A 20,526-nucleotide genomic window follows, 5' to 3' on the forward strand; every position below is an offset into this window, starting at 1 on the left:
CCAGAGCACTGGAGCCACTGGTGTGCACCACCATGCTCAGCCTGAGGGGACCCTGGAGACTGAGCTCAGGGCCTTGCTCATGAAGCACTCTGTCCTGAGCCACGCCTCCAGGCCTTCAAAGCAGGCAGATCCTGAAGTTCCCCCAAAAGATGAGAGTCCACCTCCACAGGTTATATGTCTTCATGGGTGACATGCTTGTGTAGTTATTGACAGTTAACTCACTCCTAGTAAAAATGATGTTGTCATTTGTCTTTCCTGTGCCCACCTGTTTCTGTCTTTCAAGCCTTCACCGCACAGCGTCCATGGCATCTACTGCAGCCCTGCAGATGGAAACCCTATCCTGCTGACTGCTGGCTCGGACATGAAAATAAGGTGCAGTGTCATGAAGAGTGGCTCGGGTTGAGACATGGCAGCTATGATGCTGTGCCATTGATTCTAGAGAAATGTTTTCTGATAGACTGTAGCTTTTATTACCATTTATTCCCTCTCCCCTAGGTTCTGGGACTTGGTTTCCCCAGAGAGGTCCTATGTTGTTGCGGGAAGTACAGGTTCCCCATCTGTCTCGTACTACAAGAAGATAATAGAAGGCACCGAAGTTGTCCAGGTGTGGAACTTTGTTTCTTCTAATGTTTGTAGGCACAAAGATAGCTTTGATCAAGATTGACAGTTCAAGATTCCTTTGAAATGAAGACATGTATTTGGTTTTTCTTTCTTCTGGGTGAGAAGAGTGGGCGTGGAGACAGGGTCTGGCCACATAGCTCAGTCACTGTCCTGCGCCTCCCTCTGAGTTCCAGGGCCACAGGTGTGTGTACCATTGCCCCTCACTCACCACTGTCCCAGTGCCAAAAAGGATGAGGAGGTACATGAAAGAAGCACCTTACTGCTTTCCTTTTGCAGATGGAACACTTGGGGACAGGGAAGTCATTTGTCCAGGGTCACAGAGCTGACAAACAGGAGACTGAGGTCCTGGTGTGTCCATTGCCCTTCAAAGCCTTTGTTATTGGTACAGAATATCAGGTGTTCTGGCCAGAGTAGGTATCCTATCAGGGTTTAAAAATGCCAGACTATCAAACATATATCTCTTCTTTCCTTCCATGTTAATACGCACACAGACTATACTGAGCTATGTATAAGTGGCTATGCCTGCAATCTGATGACTAGAAACCCAGGTCACTTTGGACTCTCACTCTCTGTGGCATAACAACTTTAAACAAGGTGTTAACTCCCCAGCTGTGGGAATGCTCTTGAGGGGTAGGATGAGGCACAGGGTTAACCTCTGGCCTTTGTTTGATTCTACCCACTAAACAGGAAATTCAGAATAAGCAGAAGGTGGGACCAAGTGATGACACCCCTCGAAGGGGCCCGGAGTCTCTGCCTGTGGGACATCATGACATCATCACAGACATCGCCACCTTTCAGACCACTCAGGGCTTCATTGTGACTGCTTCTAGAGACGGGATTGTGAAGGTGTGGAAATAAGTCCTGCCGACTTGTATAAAATGCTGTAAAATTAGAAATGTACCATAGCTCAGGACAAAAAGGACTTATGAAGAACATGGTTTTGAAGTGACTGTATTACTGTTTCATGGCTGAACAAATCCCAGCCACAGTGGGTACAGAAGTGGGCGTGGTGACTCTCATCATGTGCATCTCTGAAGACTTGGCCAGATGGCACAACCTGGGAGTGCTTGCTCCATACGGAACAGAACAGGTTAGAAGTGTAAAAAGGGAAAATGATATGATATGACCAGTTTATTTTCTATGGAAATGATTGTAAGCTACTATGTAAACACACTTTTGTTATTATAAATGCTATTCAAGCTGCAAGTAAACTCTATTCAAGCCTCCTGCCAGTTGGGGTTTGTTTGGGGAAGTACTCTAGGTAGTAAACAGGCAGGGGATGAACTCTGACCTGGGCTGTTGCTAGGCAGCAGAGAGGCCTCCTGGGACTCTGCTCCTGTACAGGTATACTTTTGTCCCTCCTGTTCACTGCCTACCGTTGTACCATTGATCACAATTGATCTCTTCTGTATCAGCTCCAGAGCAGTGTAGCTCTGCCTGAACGCCACTATTGCAGGAGCTGCCAACAATTCCCGTCAGAAAAGGAATGCTCCAGGTAAAAACATTCCAAGCTTTGTAAGGCCCACAGTTGCTTTTCCAGTAAGGCAAAACTTTTCAAGCTAACAGGTTTCCATTTTTATGCAGTTTAATTCTCTTCTCTTAGAAAAGGGTTTATGGTATTCGGAATATTCCACTTTGAAATTAGTTACCTGGAGATAAACCTACCTGACGAGATAATCCAAGTCTGAGGACTACTGATTGCTAAGTGCATGGCACATTTTCATCGCTCTCTTGTTATATACTCCAGTTAGTTCCTGACAGTTTACATGTTGAGTCTAGGATTCAACACAGTTTCTGGATAGCTTAAATTGTGGCAGTATGAGGAAATGTTTGTCATTCAGAAAGGTCAAAGTTGGCCGTGTTGGTTCACTGTACCATGTAGACTTTGGAAGCTTGGCATGACTGCTGCCTGGTTGTACAGCTTGTATGCTGAGTTCATTCAGAAAGCTGTAGGAGCTGGGGAGTTGTCCTTGGAGAACGGGCCTCGGGCATGGAACTGTTGGATAAGCCATGCATCTCAGGGTGCTGAGGATAAAGGGACATTTGACAGACAACTGGTTTTGTTCTCCATTTACTGCCCATTGCTCACACCTGTCCAGCAGATGACCCTTTTTGAAAGCAGGTTATTGGTGCAGTTACAGTCTGATGGCCTAGTGTAGAGATAATGGGAGCCCGATCCATTGGGGTCAGTTAATTGACAGTTTAAGACAGGGTGCTGCAGTGATGCTCATTGTGCTTCTTGCCATGAACGGACCTTTCTCAATTTAGACTCACCTTAGCTTTTTCCGGTTTCTACTATTTTGGAGACAGAAGTCATAAACTTAGGAATTTGTTGTTTTAAATTCTTAATTTTTATGTGTCTGTCTGCACATGTGTGTGCAGTACCCTGGGGGGCCAGAAGAGGGAGTTTGATCCCCTGGAGCTGGAGTTGCAGCAGCTGTGGAGTTTAGCTGTCACTCAGCTAAACTCCAGCTCTCTGAAGGAGCAGGTTCTTAACTGCTGGCCCAGCTCTGGCACTAACAACTTTTAGGTTTTGATTTTTTTGAGACAGGGTTTCTCTGTGTAACCCTGGCTGTCCTGGAATTCATAAATCCACCTGCCTCTGCCTCCCGAGTGCCACCACCTCCAGCCAGGAACTTTTTTTTTTTTTTTTAATGAACTATTTGCAGCATTCCTTAGACCCTTAGCCTGTTAAGGATTAAAAAATGCGACCCAAGATGCTCAAATAATTTTAATCACCAAGGAATTTTCACAAAAGGTACTATACTTACTTACCAACACAGGAAAAAAAAAAAGTACATTTTCAAAGTATCTCCAACAATAAGCACAAAAGTGTCTGCTCGAGCAGGTTTAGTTAGAAAAGTCCCTGCTGTTACGAAGCCTGCTTAAACATTGCCCAGCAGTTCCCTGTACTGAAACATACAGTGTTCCTGAGCCTCTAAGTGCCTTTAGGATACGTGGAGCTGGCGTGCACCTGAGTGCAAACTCACTGTTACTCCTGGCTTTCCTGCTTCCAGAAGGCACAGGAGGCTGTCTCCTTGCAGTTGCCCCAGGATTGGCAGCACCAAAGAGTTAAAAAACATTACTGCATGTGACTCATCCATCCAGATTTCCTGAACAGGGGTATAGTATAGAAAAGAAGATCTGAATACATTCTTGTGGCCCGCAGTGTTAGTAACCCACTTCCTATACACAGCTCCCTTTCCCTCCCAAAGACAGCGACATTCTGCCTGACTGCGCCATCAGTGATTGGGGATTGAGCTGTAAACTGAGGTAAGATCTGGGTGGTAGGCCTCAACACAATGCCACTTTGATGTTTAGTTGTTGAAAATACCCCTACCCTAAGAAGAAAGAAATAGACAGGAATGGGGAGACAAAGCCACCATCGAATGCTTGAAGGGCTGGGCTCTGAGATTCAACCCAGATTTCGGGACTTTTCTTACACCCCAAGGCTCACTTCCATTTCATTCCGAGCTCCACCAGTCCTGCTTCGTGCTGCTCGCTGTAGCCTAATGCTTGCTGCCCCATGGGTAAAGAGACTCAGGCTAACTCAGGACAGGATGCCTGCCTTCTTGTCTAAGGAACATATGGATTAGTGAAAAATAATAAATGACCAAAGCAAGGAAAAAAGACCAGAAATCCACTGAAACGGCTTGGCAGGAAGTTCTATATTGAAAAGCCAGCCCATAAGCCTGACTGGGATTCCTGGAGAGTAGGTTGAGTTTCCCAGAGAGTTTAGGAAGAGAGAGCTGGGGAGGGTTACTCTCTGCTTCTTACAGACCAGGCAAACCACTTTAGAAGGCCAGAGGCAGCCTTCCAGCACAAGCCTTCCCAGGCCAGCCAGGCTACCCAGACCTGCTGCACTGAAATGGAAGTCCTGGAGGTCAGATTGCCAGAACCATGTCCTAAAACCAGCATCCATCTCTAGGGTAAATGTTTACTAGCTCCACAACATTGAAGCGCCCTTAGTAAACAGATGAGCATTAAACCGTAGCACATTAAAGAGACGGCTTTGCTCATGGAAGCAATTAAGAGTTTACGTTGGCCCATGTCCAGGCATACACTGTTTAAAAAAAAAAAAGTCAACTTCAAAATTATGTCTCCATTCAACTTTCAAAACGTGTATGTGTGTGTTGTGTTCTTCCATCTCCTCATAGTTACGCTAGAATTGTCTGGAGTTGTCAAGTAAACATACAAAATAGATTTTAATCCCACGCGTGTAGGGGTCACGGCACCTGACTGCCTACAGCCACTGGCTTGTTCTTCCCTCCAGAGCAGTCCTCGCTCGGAGGCTGGTGAGCAGCCCAGTTAAGAGCTCAGAGTTCAGGGGTGGGACTGGTGCTGAGTCAAGAGTCTGACCGTGGCTAACTTGTTCAGTCGCTTCGTTGACCGAGTTTGGAAGTCGCTTTCATCGCTTCTTTCCCCTGCTTAAAGGTGTAGTGTGTGCTTCTGGGAAGACTTGAAACAGCAGCTCTGCCACCCCTCAGCAGACTTGAAAGGTGTTTTTTATCTTGAAAGAGCTTGGCTACCTCTGGTGCGTGGTCTTTGAGGATAGCTTTCTGTGGTCCTGGAACAGAGCTGCACAGCAAGAGAACAGAACAGCACACGTGAGGCCGAGCCCTTCCAGCCCAGCTGGCTCCATGGTAACCTTTCTTCCTAAGCCATTATACCCACTTCTTCATCCCACCCCTCCAGGGTAAATTAAAAAAAACAAAAACAAAAAACAAATTGAAGTAGAGATTTATATTGGCCTATCATGGTGATGATAATACAGGGGGAGAGGAGAAAGGAGAGGTAACTGTGAAAGAATTTTGAAAAAGCCATATAGAAACATTTCATAAGCGTATTTAAAGATACAGTTATGCGCATGCATGCATATATGTATGTACCTACATATATCTACGTGTGTGTACATATACATGTATGTGTGTGTACATATACAGGTATGTGCGTATATCTATATTTAACGGATACACTACATGAGGTGATGCCGTGCCCTCGTCTAGTGAAACTTGTAGTGCCAGGCTTACAAACCCCCCTCCCCCTTCAAGTTGTTGGCCAGGAGAATACAAATTTCCTTGGCAGTGTGGTTGCTCTTGGTTGCCTTTGAGGACCTGAAGGTAAGAGCCGATTGCTGAAGACACTTTGGACAGGGGCACGTAGAGGACTCTGGCTGGACCTGATCTAGAAGCAGCCTGCCTGAAGAGCGGCTTTCGGGGTTAAAAGGTGTTTGCAAGCTGCCAAGGGAGAGGAGCGATCGGTAATCCTACCCAGTAGAAAGCCTATACACTGCAATGACCCGACCAGCAAGATGTCCCCAAGGGTGCAAGAGCGGCCCCTTGTGTTGGGCAACCAACAGCTCTCTATTTGATCATGAGATCTGCTCAATGAGAGAGAATTTACACCTATTCCTGTAAACCTGGCCAACTACCCACGGCTGGAGGGGCCGTAGACTCTAGAGAGCCTTCTGCTGCCATTTTTCCTTACTGACTACAATTCCTGATTATTCTGAGTACCTGCCCTTTTATACCCATAGATGAGTGTATCTCTCAAGCCCCACCAAAGAAGCTTCCTTTTGCAACAGACCTGTTCAAAATCCAGGCCATACGTGTCTCTGGGGTACCCAGCCCTAGCTGATAGATTTGCAATGTAATCCCTGTGCCGCTGAGGGGATGTTGGGAAAGAGGGTGGAAAGATTTTAAGAACCAGAGGAGCGGGATGCCTGCTGTCTCATAGTGCCCCTTAGTCACGACAGGGAAAGCCTACCCGGGAACTCTCAACAGCATGCTTGCATGGACCAGCCCAACATGCTAACACCACCAGGGATGGGCCCAAGTCACAAGCTCCCATCCTTAGAGGAGAAGGAGAAACAGCTTCCTCTAGGGACAGGCTCCTGCATAGGCTGTCAAGCCCTAAGTGGTCAACTCTGGGTACGTGCACACATGGGCAATGCTAAGTGGACCCAGACGTTGTATATGCACGTGTATGCATATATATATATAACACATATATAATCAATCGTGAATTTGGGGGAGAGATGGAAGGAGCTAGGGGTGTGAAGTGATGAAGATGCAGTACTCATGTATGAAGTTCTCTAATCTTAAATTTTCTTATGTTTATACAATGCTTTTTGTCATAGTCACCCACCACTACCCTCCTGTTTCCTTGAGTGCCCATCATCCCATTGTCTCCCTAACTTAATGTCCTTTTGTTATGAAGAACCAGCGAGTTCAATTCGTGCTCCCCGCATGCATGTGAGTGTGTATAGGCTGGGGAGTGCAACTCCCTGCAAAGGACTTCTGAGACTAGATAGCACTGTTCAGAGGCTTGGCTAGCTCATGTGCACCCACCCACCATGGATGGACGGTTGGAGATGCATAGATATAGATATAAAATTTAATTATATATGTAATTAAAAATAAATCTTTTAAAAAAATCATTAGATTGGCAACTACTTCCAAGCCTAACCTGGCACCTTTTCCACAGAGGATCAAACATGTTAAAAGCCTTTCTTTGTATTGTTTTATTTGGGGGTGGGGTTATATGTGTGTTCCTGTGTGTGTGCATGCCCATGGATGCATGTGTGGAGGGCAGAGGACACACCTGGTACTGGTCCGCAGGCACCTTCAGCTTTTGTTTGAGACAGCTGGCCTGGAACAGGTGGCCTGTGAGCTCCAGGTGGCCTTGCACCTGCCTCTTATGTGGCGTCTGGGGATCCAAATTCAGGCCCTCAATGTTTGCACGGCCTGTGCTTTATGTGCTGGGCCCACGTCTTAGCTTTGAGGTTCATTTTTTCTCCTGTTACAGATGGGCATTTGTATTTGATAAAGCATTTAATAAGGACCTTGGTAAGGATCACTTGACTCCCTAGGGTTTTTGCTTCTCCTGTCTTGTTTGGAAGAATGCTGGGCTGGTTGGTAACTCCAACAGCTGGCATTCACGGCGCAGAGGATAAAATCATTCAGATTTTCGACTTGAGCCTAGCTCTGGTGAAGCTTATAGATAGTAAGATTGGCATATTCTAGATAAAACGGGAGTGGACAGGTACTGACTGTAGAGTTCCATTCCTTGTGGTCACAGATTCCTCCACCTGTGTAGATAATGGGGGGGGGGGAGGTATAGGGGGAGGGGAAACAGCCATTTTGCTTCCTGACTAGAGGTAGTCGAATGAATGGCACAGATAAGCTTGCTTCTATTTCTAAATTCTTTTGTGTGCATATGTGTGTACATGTACGTATATACACACACAAACACACACACACACACACACACACACTTTGGAAAGCAAATCTGCAGCAGATGTGTCGTTCATGTGGCAGGGTTGGCTGTCCATTTTTACCGTCCACCAATTTAGGCTCTGCCTGTCTCTGCTTTGGAGTCTGGCACAGTATGTAGTAGGCAGCTTTGTATCTTTAGTAAAAAGTAAAATCTTGGAGCAGAGCTGAGTGCTTACACAAAGCTGTCCTATGGTCTCGCCCTCTGGCCATCTGTCTTGGTTGCCTGTGGTGACAGTCTGCACCTTTCTCATCTATCTGCTTTTGCACGTTTCCTCAAATCCACAGCATAATCCCAATGTACGGCATTCTTGGGATGGCATCTCATCTGTCTGGCCGGCCCCTGTGCCTAGCAGACAGTCTCCTCAATCCCATGTTCCTCTCTGCCTCACTTCTCTTGAAAGGCCCAGGAGGGGAGCTTCAAAAGCAGCCCTGACTGCTCTCATCATAACCTTGGGTTACCTAGGGAAGGCCTGGGGAGTTCCCGGTGATTATACCATCGGGAGTTCACCAACAGTGGTGTAGATGTCACATCTCAATTCCTTGATGCCCAGCCACTTGGCCACTTCAGACTCACAGGAGAAGCTGAGCCTCCTCTGTATTGAGGGCACCATGGAGAGGGAGAGATTCCCTGCTTAAACACCCCCAGGATTCTGTCTTCCCACTCAATCCTGCTCTTCAAACAAAGCAGTTTCTAAAACTGCCTCTTGAGTGTGGGGGTTAGCACCGGCACTGCCTTTGCAGTCGGAGCTGGCTGCACATTTGTGAACCCCGGTGGGGTGAACACTTAAGCGTCTGCATCAGAAGGCAGAAGAAAAGCATTTTCTTCTATGGCGGTTCCGCCTTCCCTCACCATGACAGGTTTTTTGTTTGTCTTTGATGTTGGGCTCTGGCATGGAGACACACAGTATCTTCTGGTGACCCCACCCCATGGCTTGGCCTGCCAGCTTCTAGACAGATTCCCTTTTGTCAGTTAGCTAGCGGCTGGATACAATGCCTCAGAATACCACCACCTTCCTGCTAGGACAGCTGGGTGGAGGCTAGCAAAGACAACGGTAGGATTACCTGACCACAAGCCTCCCATGACGGGAATGGGAAAGGAAGGCCAATGGAGCCAGGAGATGCTCTGTGACTGGAATGGCCAGTCCTGGGGAGGTAGCAGTAGGTAGACTTCAAGTGCAGAGGCTCCAAAGCCCTCCACCATGAGGGATTTATCTTTCCATCACTTAGAAAACCCAAATTCAAAACTAACAGCAGTTACAATGAGCTAAGCCTAGGCGCATGCGGCCCTGGAGAGTTCCTCGAGGCTGCCACACCTGCCTCAGCCGAGACCAATCGCATCTGAACAATGCCAGGTACCTGCAGCAGGGGGAGCCCTACGCCTCTTGGACTAGCTTCATGGCCGCTTTAGGCTGGACTTCAGGAAACATTTGCTGCTGGACAGTTCCCCTGCTTGCTTCAGGGTGGAGGGGAGCCAGAGCCTCCAGGCAGGAGCTTCTCAAGATGGAACCATAGCACTGGGACAGGCTGGGAATGCCTGCCCAGTCCGGATGACCACAGAGTGCACACACTCCAAGGGAGGCACACCAAGTCTCCCTAGCGCTAATGGTGTCTGTCTAAGCGTGATTGTGAGTCAGGCGATGGTGCTTGGTCATGGTCTACAGCTGGGTATTAGTGCAGTCACTTACCAAAGTGCTCCTAGCTACCTGATGGCTCAGTGGGCCAAGAGCTTGCCACACAACTTAAGGACTGGAATCGGGTCCCCAGAACCCATTAAAACTGGGTTCTGCAGCCCTGGAATTCCATTGTGGCAGGAGCTGAAGATGATGCCCTTGAAGCAAGCCTGTCAGCCAAACATGCTAGAACATCATGCTGCCTCAGGGAGTGAATATGCCCCGAACGTAAGGAGATTGATCAAGGAAGACACTTGACCTCAGGCTTCTACATGTGTGTACATGTGTACACATTCATACACATCACACACAGAGAAAGTTATCTATACCTTGGTTGCAACCATCTTACATGCGATTCTTAAATTCTTTATCAAATTTCTCTTAAAGACATTCTCTTCTACATACCAGGAAGCCCATGAAGTCGAAATCATGTCAATGTATTGTCCACACTCAAATTTCCTCAGATGTTCTCCAAATTATGGTTATATTAGCCTTTTCTCTCTACTCTAGGACCCGAGTAAAGTTCACAGAATTCTGCTTGGCTTCCCTGTCTCTAGTTCTCTCACAACTCTCACCCTTATCTCTTCAATCATGACATAAGACTTACAGTCTAACAGTTCCACATACTGGGGCCTAGTGATCTCCTCATTAACCTCCAGTCAAGCATTTCCGGCAAGAACTTCACACAGGTGATGACTGTGTGTCTCACTCTGTCACCTCAGACTGTACAGAATACACATAACACCCCCACCTCAGGAGCTATGCGGCACCAGCTATGCACACTCAATAACTTGAGGTAGGCTTCGGATCCCACAGTGTGCACTAGAGACCCAGCTCCCCGAAGCCGTACTCTGACCTCACGTGCCTGTGCTCCTGTGCATACCATGCATACAGCGATACAGTAGATAAATCACTCTGTGCTTTCTGTCCATTACCTTCTTTCTGGACTTGCTGTCCAAGACTAGGCCTGTGGGAATCAGTCCATCTTACCCTCTAGACATGACACTGATAGGTAGGGTTTTTTTTGTTTGTTTGTTTTGTTTTGTTTTTTTAAACTATGTTTTTGCTTCCTGGAGCATCTCCATTGTCTTGGGCTGGGGGTTGGTCTTTCCTCACCAGATCCTGAGTGTGTCTTAGGCACCAAGAAACCTCAGTTCCTTTGAGGACACTAGACTGTTTAAAAAGCAAGACCTGGCCACTGTGCATGCTCGCTGCCACTGGGGTATCATCCTGCTGGGTGTTTTGTTTCAACAATTGGACTTTTCATTTAAAAGAGCAAAAACCTTCTATCTGGTTATTGCCAGATCTACTCGGTCACTTAAAAAACATCTCTAGTTCCCTCAATTCAGGAATTAATATGCTGTAGCGGGTTTCTGACTGGCTAAAGTAGCTGAGGGGAAAGAGAGAAATAGGAGGAAATTAGGAATAAGGAGGGTTGTTCATCTACCTAAAAAGTCACACCTGCACATGGAACATACCTCCGAAACTGGCGTGGGGGCGGCTTCAGATCCGTAGAGCTGAGTCTGTTGCACTTGGCTTTGAGGTTGACGGGTGGATACCTATTTATCCCATCTAGAAAGACAAAAGGCTCCAGTAAGGCTCTCTGTTAGTATGTCTGTTCTGCACAGTATCACATCAGTTCCCAGTGCCCATCAAAAGATGGTCACAGGGCATGAGGAATGTCTCAGAGAAATCCCCAAACTAACTTTGGAAAAGAAGTCTCTAGTGAATATGTTGGTGACTCCAAACAACCTTTCATTAAAATGCCTGTAGCTCCTAACGTCATCAGCCATTTCGAAAGATAACACAAGGCAGGCAGTCCTAATAATGCTCTTGCCTTTGATAGGAACTCATTAGAGTATTTTTTATTTGTTTTTGTAGTGTATCAAAATGCAAAGGGAACAGGGTATTCCCTTTATGGCCTTTATGTTAGCAACAAACTATGTGCCTTTGGGTTCAATTCACCATCTTCATTTGGAAGATTATTAATTTTTCATAATGATAAAGCATGCTTTAAATCCATTTGAAAATACAAAGCTTTTTTTTTTTTAAACAGAGAAATTTTAAAAATGTGCTACACGTGCCTGAAAGCATAAAGTCAAAAAGATTTGTTAAACAAATACCTTTCTGGAAAAGCCAGGCCTGGTGTCATGTACTTATAATCCTGGCACTGGGGAGGTGACAAAAAGATAGGATTTACATGTGATGCTGGGCCTCACTGACCAGCCAGCCTAGCCTGCTGGACAAGTTCCGTATCACTGGGAAACGGTCTCAAAAGGACAGTGCGTGAGGAGTGACACCTGAGGCTGTCCTCCGGCTCACACGTGTGCATGTGCAGGTGCGCACGCGCGCGCGCGCGCGCGCGCACACACACACACACACACACACACACACACACACACACGGCCTCTTGCTGGTTATGTATGGTTCTTCCAACTAACAGGCCTGTTCTGGGCTGCAACAGGGCATATCTTCAAAACTGCTGTTTCAAGAAGGGTAGTATTCTCTAACGTAAGGCCTGATCTTTAGGGGTTTTGTCTTATGCAGGACTTTTATTTTGAGGTAGGGTTTTACTAAGTAGCTTGGGCTGGCTTTGGATTTACAGCAATCCTCCTGTCTCTGCCTCTCAAAAGCAAAAGTTATAGGCGTGTGCTGGGCCCACCAGATCTGGCTTTGGGTTTCCTTATTTGAACGGTACATAGAAGGTTGCTGAATCAGCAGCTTTGCTTCCCTTTAGGGAATGTGCTGCTCTGAAGTGACCACATCCTGCTATCTGCTTTGTGGTAGTGTGCCAAATGAGTCACATTCCCTTCGAAGGCTTCCAAAGCTTCCGAGGGGAGCTGGCCAAGTCTATTCTTTAAGCCTGGCACCTGTGCAGCCAGTGGCTCAGAGAAGATGCCCAGCAATTACAATTGTGTTGAGTGGGCATGACCATGGGCCTGTGGTAGAGGTGACTTCCTGCAGTTTTGCAGCTGTGTTTTAAAGATGGTGCGTTCTAGATGTTACAGCTTTGGAAATGGGGTAGGCAGCTGCATCACGCTCATTGTTCAGAGCACTCTCTCTCTGCATCTCCCATGAGTCCTAACTGCTCTTAGCTTAAAACATTTCTGCTTTTTTCCTAAGAGGGATGGGCTGCCTCATCTGATCATGTGGCTGAATGTACTGGCATGGAAGAACAGGAAGAATTCTGGGAGATACCAGGAGGGAAATCGCAGGGCAAGTCTTGTGGGCCATCAAGCATGCTTTTTTTCCCAGAGATTTACCAAGTGGTCTTTTGTTCAAGCTTATGAAAGGCTTCCTTCGGGGTGGCCTCTTGCCCTTAGCTCCTCTGGGGTTTCTGTTCGAGAATCTATGGAAGTAAATCTCACGCTGGGGGTAGCGGGTTGTGCTCACTATTCCCATACCAGTGTTTCCAAAACCTTGTATGTGTTTCCTGGGAGCTCGGGTAAGATACACACTCATTCTGATTCAGAACATCTGGGTGGGGCTGAGCCCTGCGTGTCTAACCAGCCCCAGCTGGTAGTTCTTTCTGTTCCTAGACTCACACTGAGTAGGATTGGACATCAACCCCATCAGCCGTCTCTCTGCACTGCTCAGTGCATCTGCAGCCTCAACTCACTTCGATCTTCAATACAATGGCAATTTTAGGAACTAGCCAGGCACTCACTCATGCTTCTTCAGCATGTGCATCCCTGTCTCTTTATCTGCACTCCCTTGGACAAGAGTCAGCAGGCTCTGAACACAGATACAGTTACCCACTGCCCCTCCACCTTCAGCCTACGTATCTGGGCATGGCTCCTCGGCTATCCTGCTGCATCCAAAATGGACTGCAGATTTCCCAGGGCATCCAGCCAAGAAAAACAGCCCATGCTTGTTTCCTTACAGGCACAGTTATTCTCGATAGTGAATCCTACAAGGTCATGAAGCTGAGAGAAAGTTATGCAAAGCCTTTCATTCTGACTGATAAAAAACAGTATCTCCTAACACGCCCAGCTCGGACTTCGGAAATTGTCAAAGCAAAGCCAAGAACTGTTCCTGTTTTTCTTTAGCTTCTCTCTTTCTGTGTGTTAACTGCAGAAACCTCTCACCAAAGGGCAGCTTGCTAGTGTTACGTGGCAAGGGAGCCCGAATCCAGGCTGTGATTTCACACCCCCAGACTACACCTCTCCATGCAGACAGATGTGTGGACAGCTGCTTGTTATGATTGCTTCTCCATAGGAACCAGAGGCATTAAAAAAAAAAAATGATGAGCCAGAAAATTAAATGCTTAGGAACCAGAGTGTCCTCCCTCCCACCATCCATTATTACATCTTTTCCTTTCTGACCCTGCAATGCCCTTGAAGACAAACAAGAAGCATCCAAGAACGCATGCCAGCACATCACTGTTCTAGGGAATACTGAGTAGGCTCTTGTGTACAGGAACAGTTTTATGACTTACGCCTGATGGAGTTTATAAAGGACTTCACAAACTTCACACTGTATCCGTGCTCAGGTTTATGAATTCGGCCAAGCTGGATCAAGTGCTGGTCTACAGGATGGCTGGCCAGGTCTTCCAGTTCTTTGTCATCCCAGTCAGGGCCCAAGGAAAACACAAAGAGGGCATACCCATGACATTTGGCTCGTAGAGACTCTTTCTTTAAGGTTTCTGCATCCAAGTGGCTGGTTTCTCCGGCAGATATCACAAATATGACCTTGTTTCTTCTCAAATTGGGTGTGTTTAAAAAGACGTTGTCCAGTGCCCACCTGAGGGCATGACCAAGGAAAGCATCTCCATTCAGCTGCTGGACTACTTGCTCCATGTGTCTCTTCATGAGGCGCTTACTGTTATAGGTGGTTAGATTGAACTCAGTTCTAACCGGACTCCTCTGGGTGCTGGGTAGGAAGTTGAGAGGAGCATAGCTCAGTAGGGCCACCCTGTCTCCAGTAATGGATGTCTCTGGCTCTGAAGTGATTTCGAAGTGATCTAGCAGTGCCTCCAGGAAGTCTCTCATGTCTTCAAACTCTGCACTTCCCACGCGCCGAGAGCTATCCAGTAGGAATGCAGCATCCAGGTAGGACTGAGTCGGGGGTGGTTTGGCTTGGTCACAAGAAGCATCCGGCTTGCATAGATCTGCAAACCAAGTCACTTTGAGTTACTAAGCAGATAGAGGCAAAGAGTGGGAAGATTCTACCTCAGCATGTAGGAACTACATAGACTTTGCTCATAAAATAGTTACGTCTTTGACATCCAAGTGTAAGAGTTTAATCACCAAGATGTCCAGATCTGATAACCCGGCCTTGAGTCCTTGGCTCTATTCCATGTCACCAGTTTTTAAGTTGTGTTCAATGGAAATTTAATCTTGACTGTTGTGTATATAGAGTTTGAAGTGAGCAATTCATCTGCTGATGTAAGAACACACCGTAAGAGAACACACTTCTAGTGTTGATTGTGTGCAGGCTAACCCAAGGGCCTTAGTCACTCCACTAGCTGTGAAAAACTCATCTGCTTTAAAAAAATTAAGCCTTAAAAGGCAATGCATCTTTTATTTCAACTTAAGTGAGAGTTCATAACTTCATGCCCCTTATGAAAAATGCTCTTCCATAAAGTGAAGTCATTTTTATAAATATGCTTCTCTCATTATGCATGCATAGCAAGAAAAGAGAGACTGGATTTTATTGAATGTGACCATAATGAATGAATGGGGGGATATGATAAATTGGAGACTGGAGGATTCTAGAATCCACTTAATCTATTTTCATAGAACCCACTGAAGCCGGGGAGTACATTCACCATCGATGCACTATATTTCTAGAACTTTCTGTATATGAAGTCAATGGTGTTTTTAACATTTACTTATTTGTCATACACATGGGTACATGTAGCCCAGCATGTGTGTAGAGGCAAAGGAGGATTTTCAAGAGTCAGTTTCCTCCCTTCCACATGAATCCTGGGGATTGAACTCAAGTCCTCATGTTTGGAGACGAGCCCCTTTACCTGCTGAATTAGCTGGCAGTGTCTTATTGTTAGAGATAAGGACATATGAGGTAGCAGGGTGGCCCCTTCATCTGAGAGCTGGGATGCCCAGGTTCTGGTCTTACCACTTAACAAACATGTCGACATCACCTCTGAACAAGCCACGGCTAGGCCTTGGCACACAGTTTCTCTGTAATTGTTTATAACTAACTGGGAATCAGGCTGGCCCAGATGCTGAGGGTCGGTCTAGTTTGTTAGTAAATGAGATGACTGAGGGCAAGAATGGGTGCCTTAGAAACCAAAGGGGAAGTTAGAAATGGAATAACAAGCATACAGATGGAACTTAGAAACCAGCATGGACCATAAATACCTACTATTAAGTGAAAATTCTAACGGCTAGCATGTGGATCCTGTGGGCGCGTAGCAAACTTCCTATCTCCATGCTTGCACATGGACTCAATAAAGACGGCTCTGCTGAAGTCCCTTACTTAAGTTTAGTGAAATTTTATGACCCTGAATAATGGTCAGATGACGGAGTAGTCACCTGTATGCAGAGCCGTTTCTTAAATCAGGGACAGCAGGCTGCCCATTTGCTCTGTTTTGTAGGGTTTTTAATTGCAAGAAATGACAGCCAAAATATCTTCCATTATATGCCTGTTGAGACCAAACAAGGGTTTAAGCCAAGGCACAGAGCCAAAAGCCGATCCCGTGTCACATATGTGCAGTTACTGACTGTGCAACACATCAGCACACTGTTGGAGCTGACATGTCCAGGGGGCACAACTAAGAGCATATAGGCTGGATCCTAGCCCTTTACCGGTTTATGTGAGAGAGAGTGCCAGGATCTAAAACTTCCCAGTACAATCCACAGGACCGGAGGATGTGAGCAGAAAGCTTAAATCCAGGGCTATAGAGGGGAACAGAAAAGGAACCTGGGAACTGCCTGCCCCCTTCTCAGAATCACTCTCTCCAGGTGAGGTCATCTACACCACAAACCCCAGTACGCCACTGATGCACATGGAGAAGGTATCATACTGCCTTTTCCAGGTCTAAATGGAGAGTTTCACGGAACAGAATGAGACTCTTATTCCACAAAAATTAAAGGCACTTCGGAGCCAGCTTTCCTGGGTTTGAGCTGGTTGTGGGACCGTGAGGAAAATACCACAATTCTCTCAATTCGATCTCCCTCATCTGTACAATGTTACTAATAATACTTCAAGCATTTCAATGTGGTTAGGAGCCTAGACTGACACAATTTATGTAAACCAATTAAAACCGTGCTGAGAGCATAAGAAGCCCAGTAGCTTAAGTCTGAACTGTCACCACAATAGTTGGCATCAGACAGCATAATTAGAGCGGTGCACAGACTATAGCAGACACGTGGTAACTGCCTGCTGTCATAACCACCTGTAAGCCCAGTGGCTCTCGCATGGTTATGGAAGAGGAGAGAGACTGTTTCCAGCTAGGCCAACAGACTGTGCACCACAATCAATACTGCAAATCTTTTTGTTGCCTAACTCTTGGGAGTCTATAGACTCCTGGATGAGGATGTATGAGTTGCTGTCTTCCACTCCTACTGCACTGAAAAACAGTTCCCAACCAGGAAGGAAGGTGCTAGGTTGCTCCCATGCCTTTGGGGCCAGGTGTGTGTGTGTGTGTGTGTGTGTGAACATTTGAGATTTAGAAAACACATGTAAAATACTTTCTAGCATGAAAAACTTGGCAAGAGACAGGCTACGGTTTTTGTTTTGTTTTTCAATTATTATTGTTTCCTGGAAGCTGCACTAAAGTAGAGGGGGCCAGGAGTATAATCTTCCTGCTGGGATGCATTGGGAGGGCCCTGCAGGCTGAGCTGAGAGGCTCCATGTGTGGAAGATCCAGTGTGTGTCCTGAGCCCCAATGAGGCCTGCCCTAGGCCATGCATATCCCTATGGCCAAGTTGCAGCTGCTCCTGCCAATGGTGACTCAACACACTGAGCAGTCCTGATCAAATTCACTTCTCCCCACGGGGTCTTACCATAGCAGAAAGTGCACCGCTGGAGTCTCTCTAATGCTGGCACTTCATCAGATGTGGAGGGAACCACAATGACTTGGAATGTGCCAGTGTCATCAACCTGGAAGAAGGCAGAAGGAAGAGAAAGAACCACTTAACGGGTTGGGATGTAGGAGCCTTCCAGCATTCTCCAAGAGCTGAGGTCAGGGGAGAGCAACCCCACAAGGATGCTGGGAGGTGGCCCGACTGGTTTTAACCCTCGACTCTTCCTTTAGCTGTTAAAGGGGAATTCTATTACTGTATAGAATGTCCAGAGCTCACCACTGTGAAGTAGTCAGTGGCACACAGTGGGTGACATGGATCAGCAGAGAGCGTAAAGCATTTCCTATCCATGTCACCCAGCCAACTGGGGGAAATTCCCCATCCTTATTCTTCATATGGAACAACTAAAGCTCAGAGAAATGTTAACCCTGGTCAAGAGAGATGTCTACACTCAAGTCAGTTATAGAAAAGAATGAGATCCTGCCCCCTGCCCCAGCACCTCACCCAAAGTCCCAGGGAACCAGGAAACCAAGGGCTGCTCTTTATAATGCAGGCAAATTGACAATCAAAATTAGCCGTGACACTGTCTTAACATTCTCTTGTGAGCTAGGAATCACAGAAGCAGGCTCAGGTCCAGGCCTAGGTGGCTTCCCTCCCTTGAAACATCCCAGGCCCTCCACAGCAGCAGCATCGTCAATAGCTCATCTAGGAAGCTAGGGGATCTCGACTCTGCCCTAGCAGGAGTGACCCCGCACTAGTGGTGGTTTTTAGAGGCATCCACAGTGTCTCAAGCAAATCACCCTTTTGGCCCACTGGAACAGTGATGAGTGACTGGTGACCAAGCCAGTGCCAGTTCAGAGAGCAGGAAGAACAGATAAGGATGAGCCAACTGACTAAGATTAGCAAATTTGCCCATCAACTGTGAGATGACTAATAGGTGAAGAAAAATTACAGTGATCCTATCCTATGGCTAAGATGGGTCCGACAATGTTTGTTTCCCAGTGAATTGTTCTGAGCCTCTCAAGTAACTAGCTCTCCTCTCTCCCTGGTGACTCTCATTCCCACACTTAATCCATAGAGGTGCAACCACAGAGGTCCTGGCTACTTAGGGTTACACCATTTCTCTGACCAAAGCCAACTGGACCATGCAGGGCATCTGAACTGTTCTTTTAGGAGTTGAGAATCAGAGTCCTGAGGGCTGCAAGACTGTCCAGAGCAGTGGATCTCAACCTTCCTAGTGCTTCGAACAGCTCCTCATGTTGGGGTGACCCTCAACCATGAAATTATCCTTGTTGCTACTTCACAGCTGTAGTTTTGCTACTGTTATGCATCGTAATGTAAATACCCATTTAACAATAGTCTTAGACAACCCCTGTAAAAGGGTCATTCAACCCCCACAGGGGTCTTGACCCACAGGTTGTGAACCACTGGTCTAGAGTTAACCATCTGCAATTACACAGTGGGCTATATTCTATCTGATACACCAAGGAAAGTGGGGAACGGGAAAGAAGGAGGAGGGTGTCTCCCTAAGACTTAGCCCTGTCTCTGCCCATGTTTTTTTTTTTTTTTTTTTTTTAGCATGCCCAGAGCAGATAGAGGAGTCTGTATTCATCAGCTTCTTCAGCTGCCCACCGTTTTGCCTTGACATTTCTTCCTGGGTTAGAGGTAACGGCTTGGAGCTCTTGTGAGATCTGAAGATGCAGGTTATATTTCTAGACCCAAGTCCATGGAGAAAGGAGCAGAGTGCTTCAGAGAAAGGCGAGGAAGCAGAAAGCAATCTAAGCAAGCTGTGGAGTGTCGTAAGGGGACAGACTTGGAGGTTGGGCAGTGAGGGGCATGGGAGCTGTAGTGACACAGATAGGGACTTCGTGCAGTGGAATGCAATGCTCAGCTTCCTCTCACCATCTTCAGTAGCATCCGCATCCCTTGTGGACTTTGCAAAGGGTTTCTTGTAAAGAGGGGTTAGAAACCCAGCCAGTCAGCTCAGGGAGTGTGGGAAGGACATCCAGGGTGGGCATGGGCCGCAAGGATTTTTCTTGCTGCCAATCATGATACAGAATAAGCCTGAAGAAAATTAGGAACCACGTAAGCCAGCCTCATTGCTTTACAGGCAAGGAAAGTGAACCCAGGATGGGAGTAGGGTCCGGAGGACTTCAGCGCCAGGTGCCAGGTTTGCTCTTCCCTCTCAAGAACGCGCTTCCATGCTCCAGCCGATTTTATGTCCTAGCTGTGCATCAGTGGGTCCTCACTTAATTAAGAGTGATGTTTCTCCAGAGATTGTCCATGGAGTGTTGTCATCTGCTAACTAGCTTTGTGTTCTATGTGTCTACAGCATAACAAGTTCCACATTTCTGGCAACGACCATGCCTAATAATGGATGCTCACATTTAATCATGTATCCGCACAAGGATATAAAATGAGAAACAGATCTTCCTCACACATTCTAATGAGTTGCTCCATTAGGAAGAGTTGACTAGTGACCTGCATGCTCCCGATACCCCAGCATACTCCCGACACCCCAGCAAGTAATCTCTTCATACAGTTGGAAAGATGTGGTTTTAGGGATCACTGATCCCATTGCTTAGCATAGAGTTGCTGTAGTATAAAAAAAAAAAAATCCCTAAACACCGATTGTGAGCTGGGGACTTAAAATGGTAAGTTTCTGTGTTTCTCTTATTGCTTATTTTCCTAAAAGAATCACAAAGATGCACCAGTGTGGCTGAGAGTATAGCTAACAAGGCTGCAGATGAAGCATAGATGGTTGGATGATTTTTCTCTCATAGACATCACAGGAGTCCATAAGATGGCACATAAGAAAAAGATGGCATTCTAATATGCTGGCAAGTTTTCATTCTTTAGAATGCACAGAGAAGGTTGGGGGAGATCAATTGTGCTAGCAAGACTTATGTCCACTTGACACTACCTAGAGTTCTCTGAGATATGGGACCCACAGTTGAGAAAATGCTCCCT

At 46.6% G+C, this 20,526-nt stretch overlaps 2 protein-coding genes across 4 annotated transcripts in view; one reads left to right on the forward strand and one right to left on the reverse strand.

The window, feature by feature from the left end:
* The window catches only part of Pik3r4 (phosphoinositide-3-kinase regulatory subunit 4), a 50,321-nt gene extending 48,472 nt beyond the window's left edge, over positions 1-1,849 (forward strand). For all 3 annotated transcript variants that reach the window (XM_031346191.1, XM_031346190.1, XM_031346189.1), the window contains 3 exons: positions 284-372; positions 496-604; positions 1,309-1,849. In XM_031346191.1, the coding sequence (XP_031202051.1) occupies positions 284-372; positions 496-604; positions 1,309-1,479 (369 nt within the window). In that variant the 3' untranslated portion in view covers positions 1,480-1,849. The remainder of the gene's footprint in view (positions 1-283; positions 373-495; positions 605-1,308) is intronic.
* A 1,488-nt stretch (positions 1,850-3,337) lies between these two features.
* Positions 3,338-20,526, reverse strand: part of Col6a6 (collagen type VI alpha 6 chain) — a 137,978-nt gene continuing 120,789 nt past the window's right edge. Inside the window, exons 34-37 of the mRNA XM_031346192.1 lie at positions 17,539-17,635; positions 14,007-14,678; positions 11,047-11,140; positions 3,338-5,199 (exon numbers count right to left, since the gene is read on the reverse strand). Of these exons, the coding sequence (XP_031202052.1) occupies positions 4,995-5,199; positions 11,047-11,140; positions 14,007-14,678; positions 17,539-17,635 (1,068 nt within the window). The 3' untranslated portion in view covers positions 3,338-4,994. The remainder of the gene's footprint in view (positions 5,200-11,046; positions 11,141-14,006; positions 14,679-17,538; positions 17,636-20,526) is intronic.

Source organism: Mastomys coucha, unplaced genomic scaffold (genome assembly GCF_008632895.1).
Source record: "Mastomys coucha isolate ucsf_1 unplaced genomic scaffold, UCSF_Mcou_1 pScaffold23, whole genome shotgun sequence".
In the NCBI taxonomy this organism is placed as follows: Eukaryota; Metazoa; Chordata; class Mammalia; order Rodentia; family Muridae; genus Mastomys; species Mastomys coucha.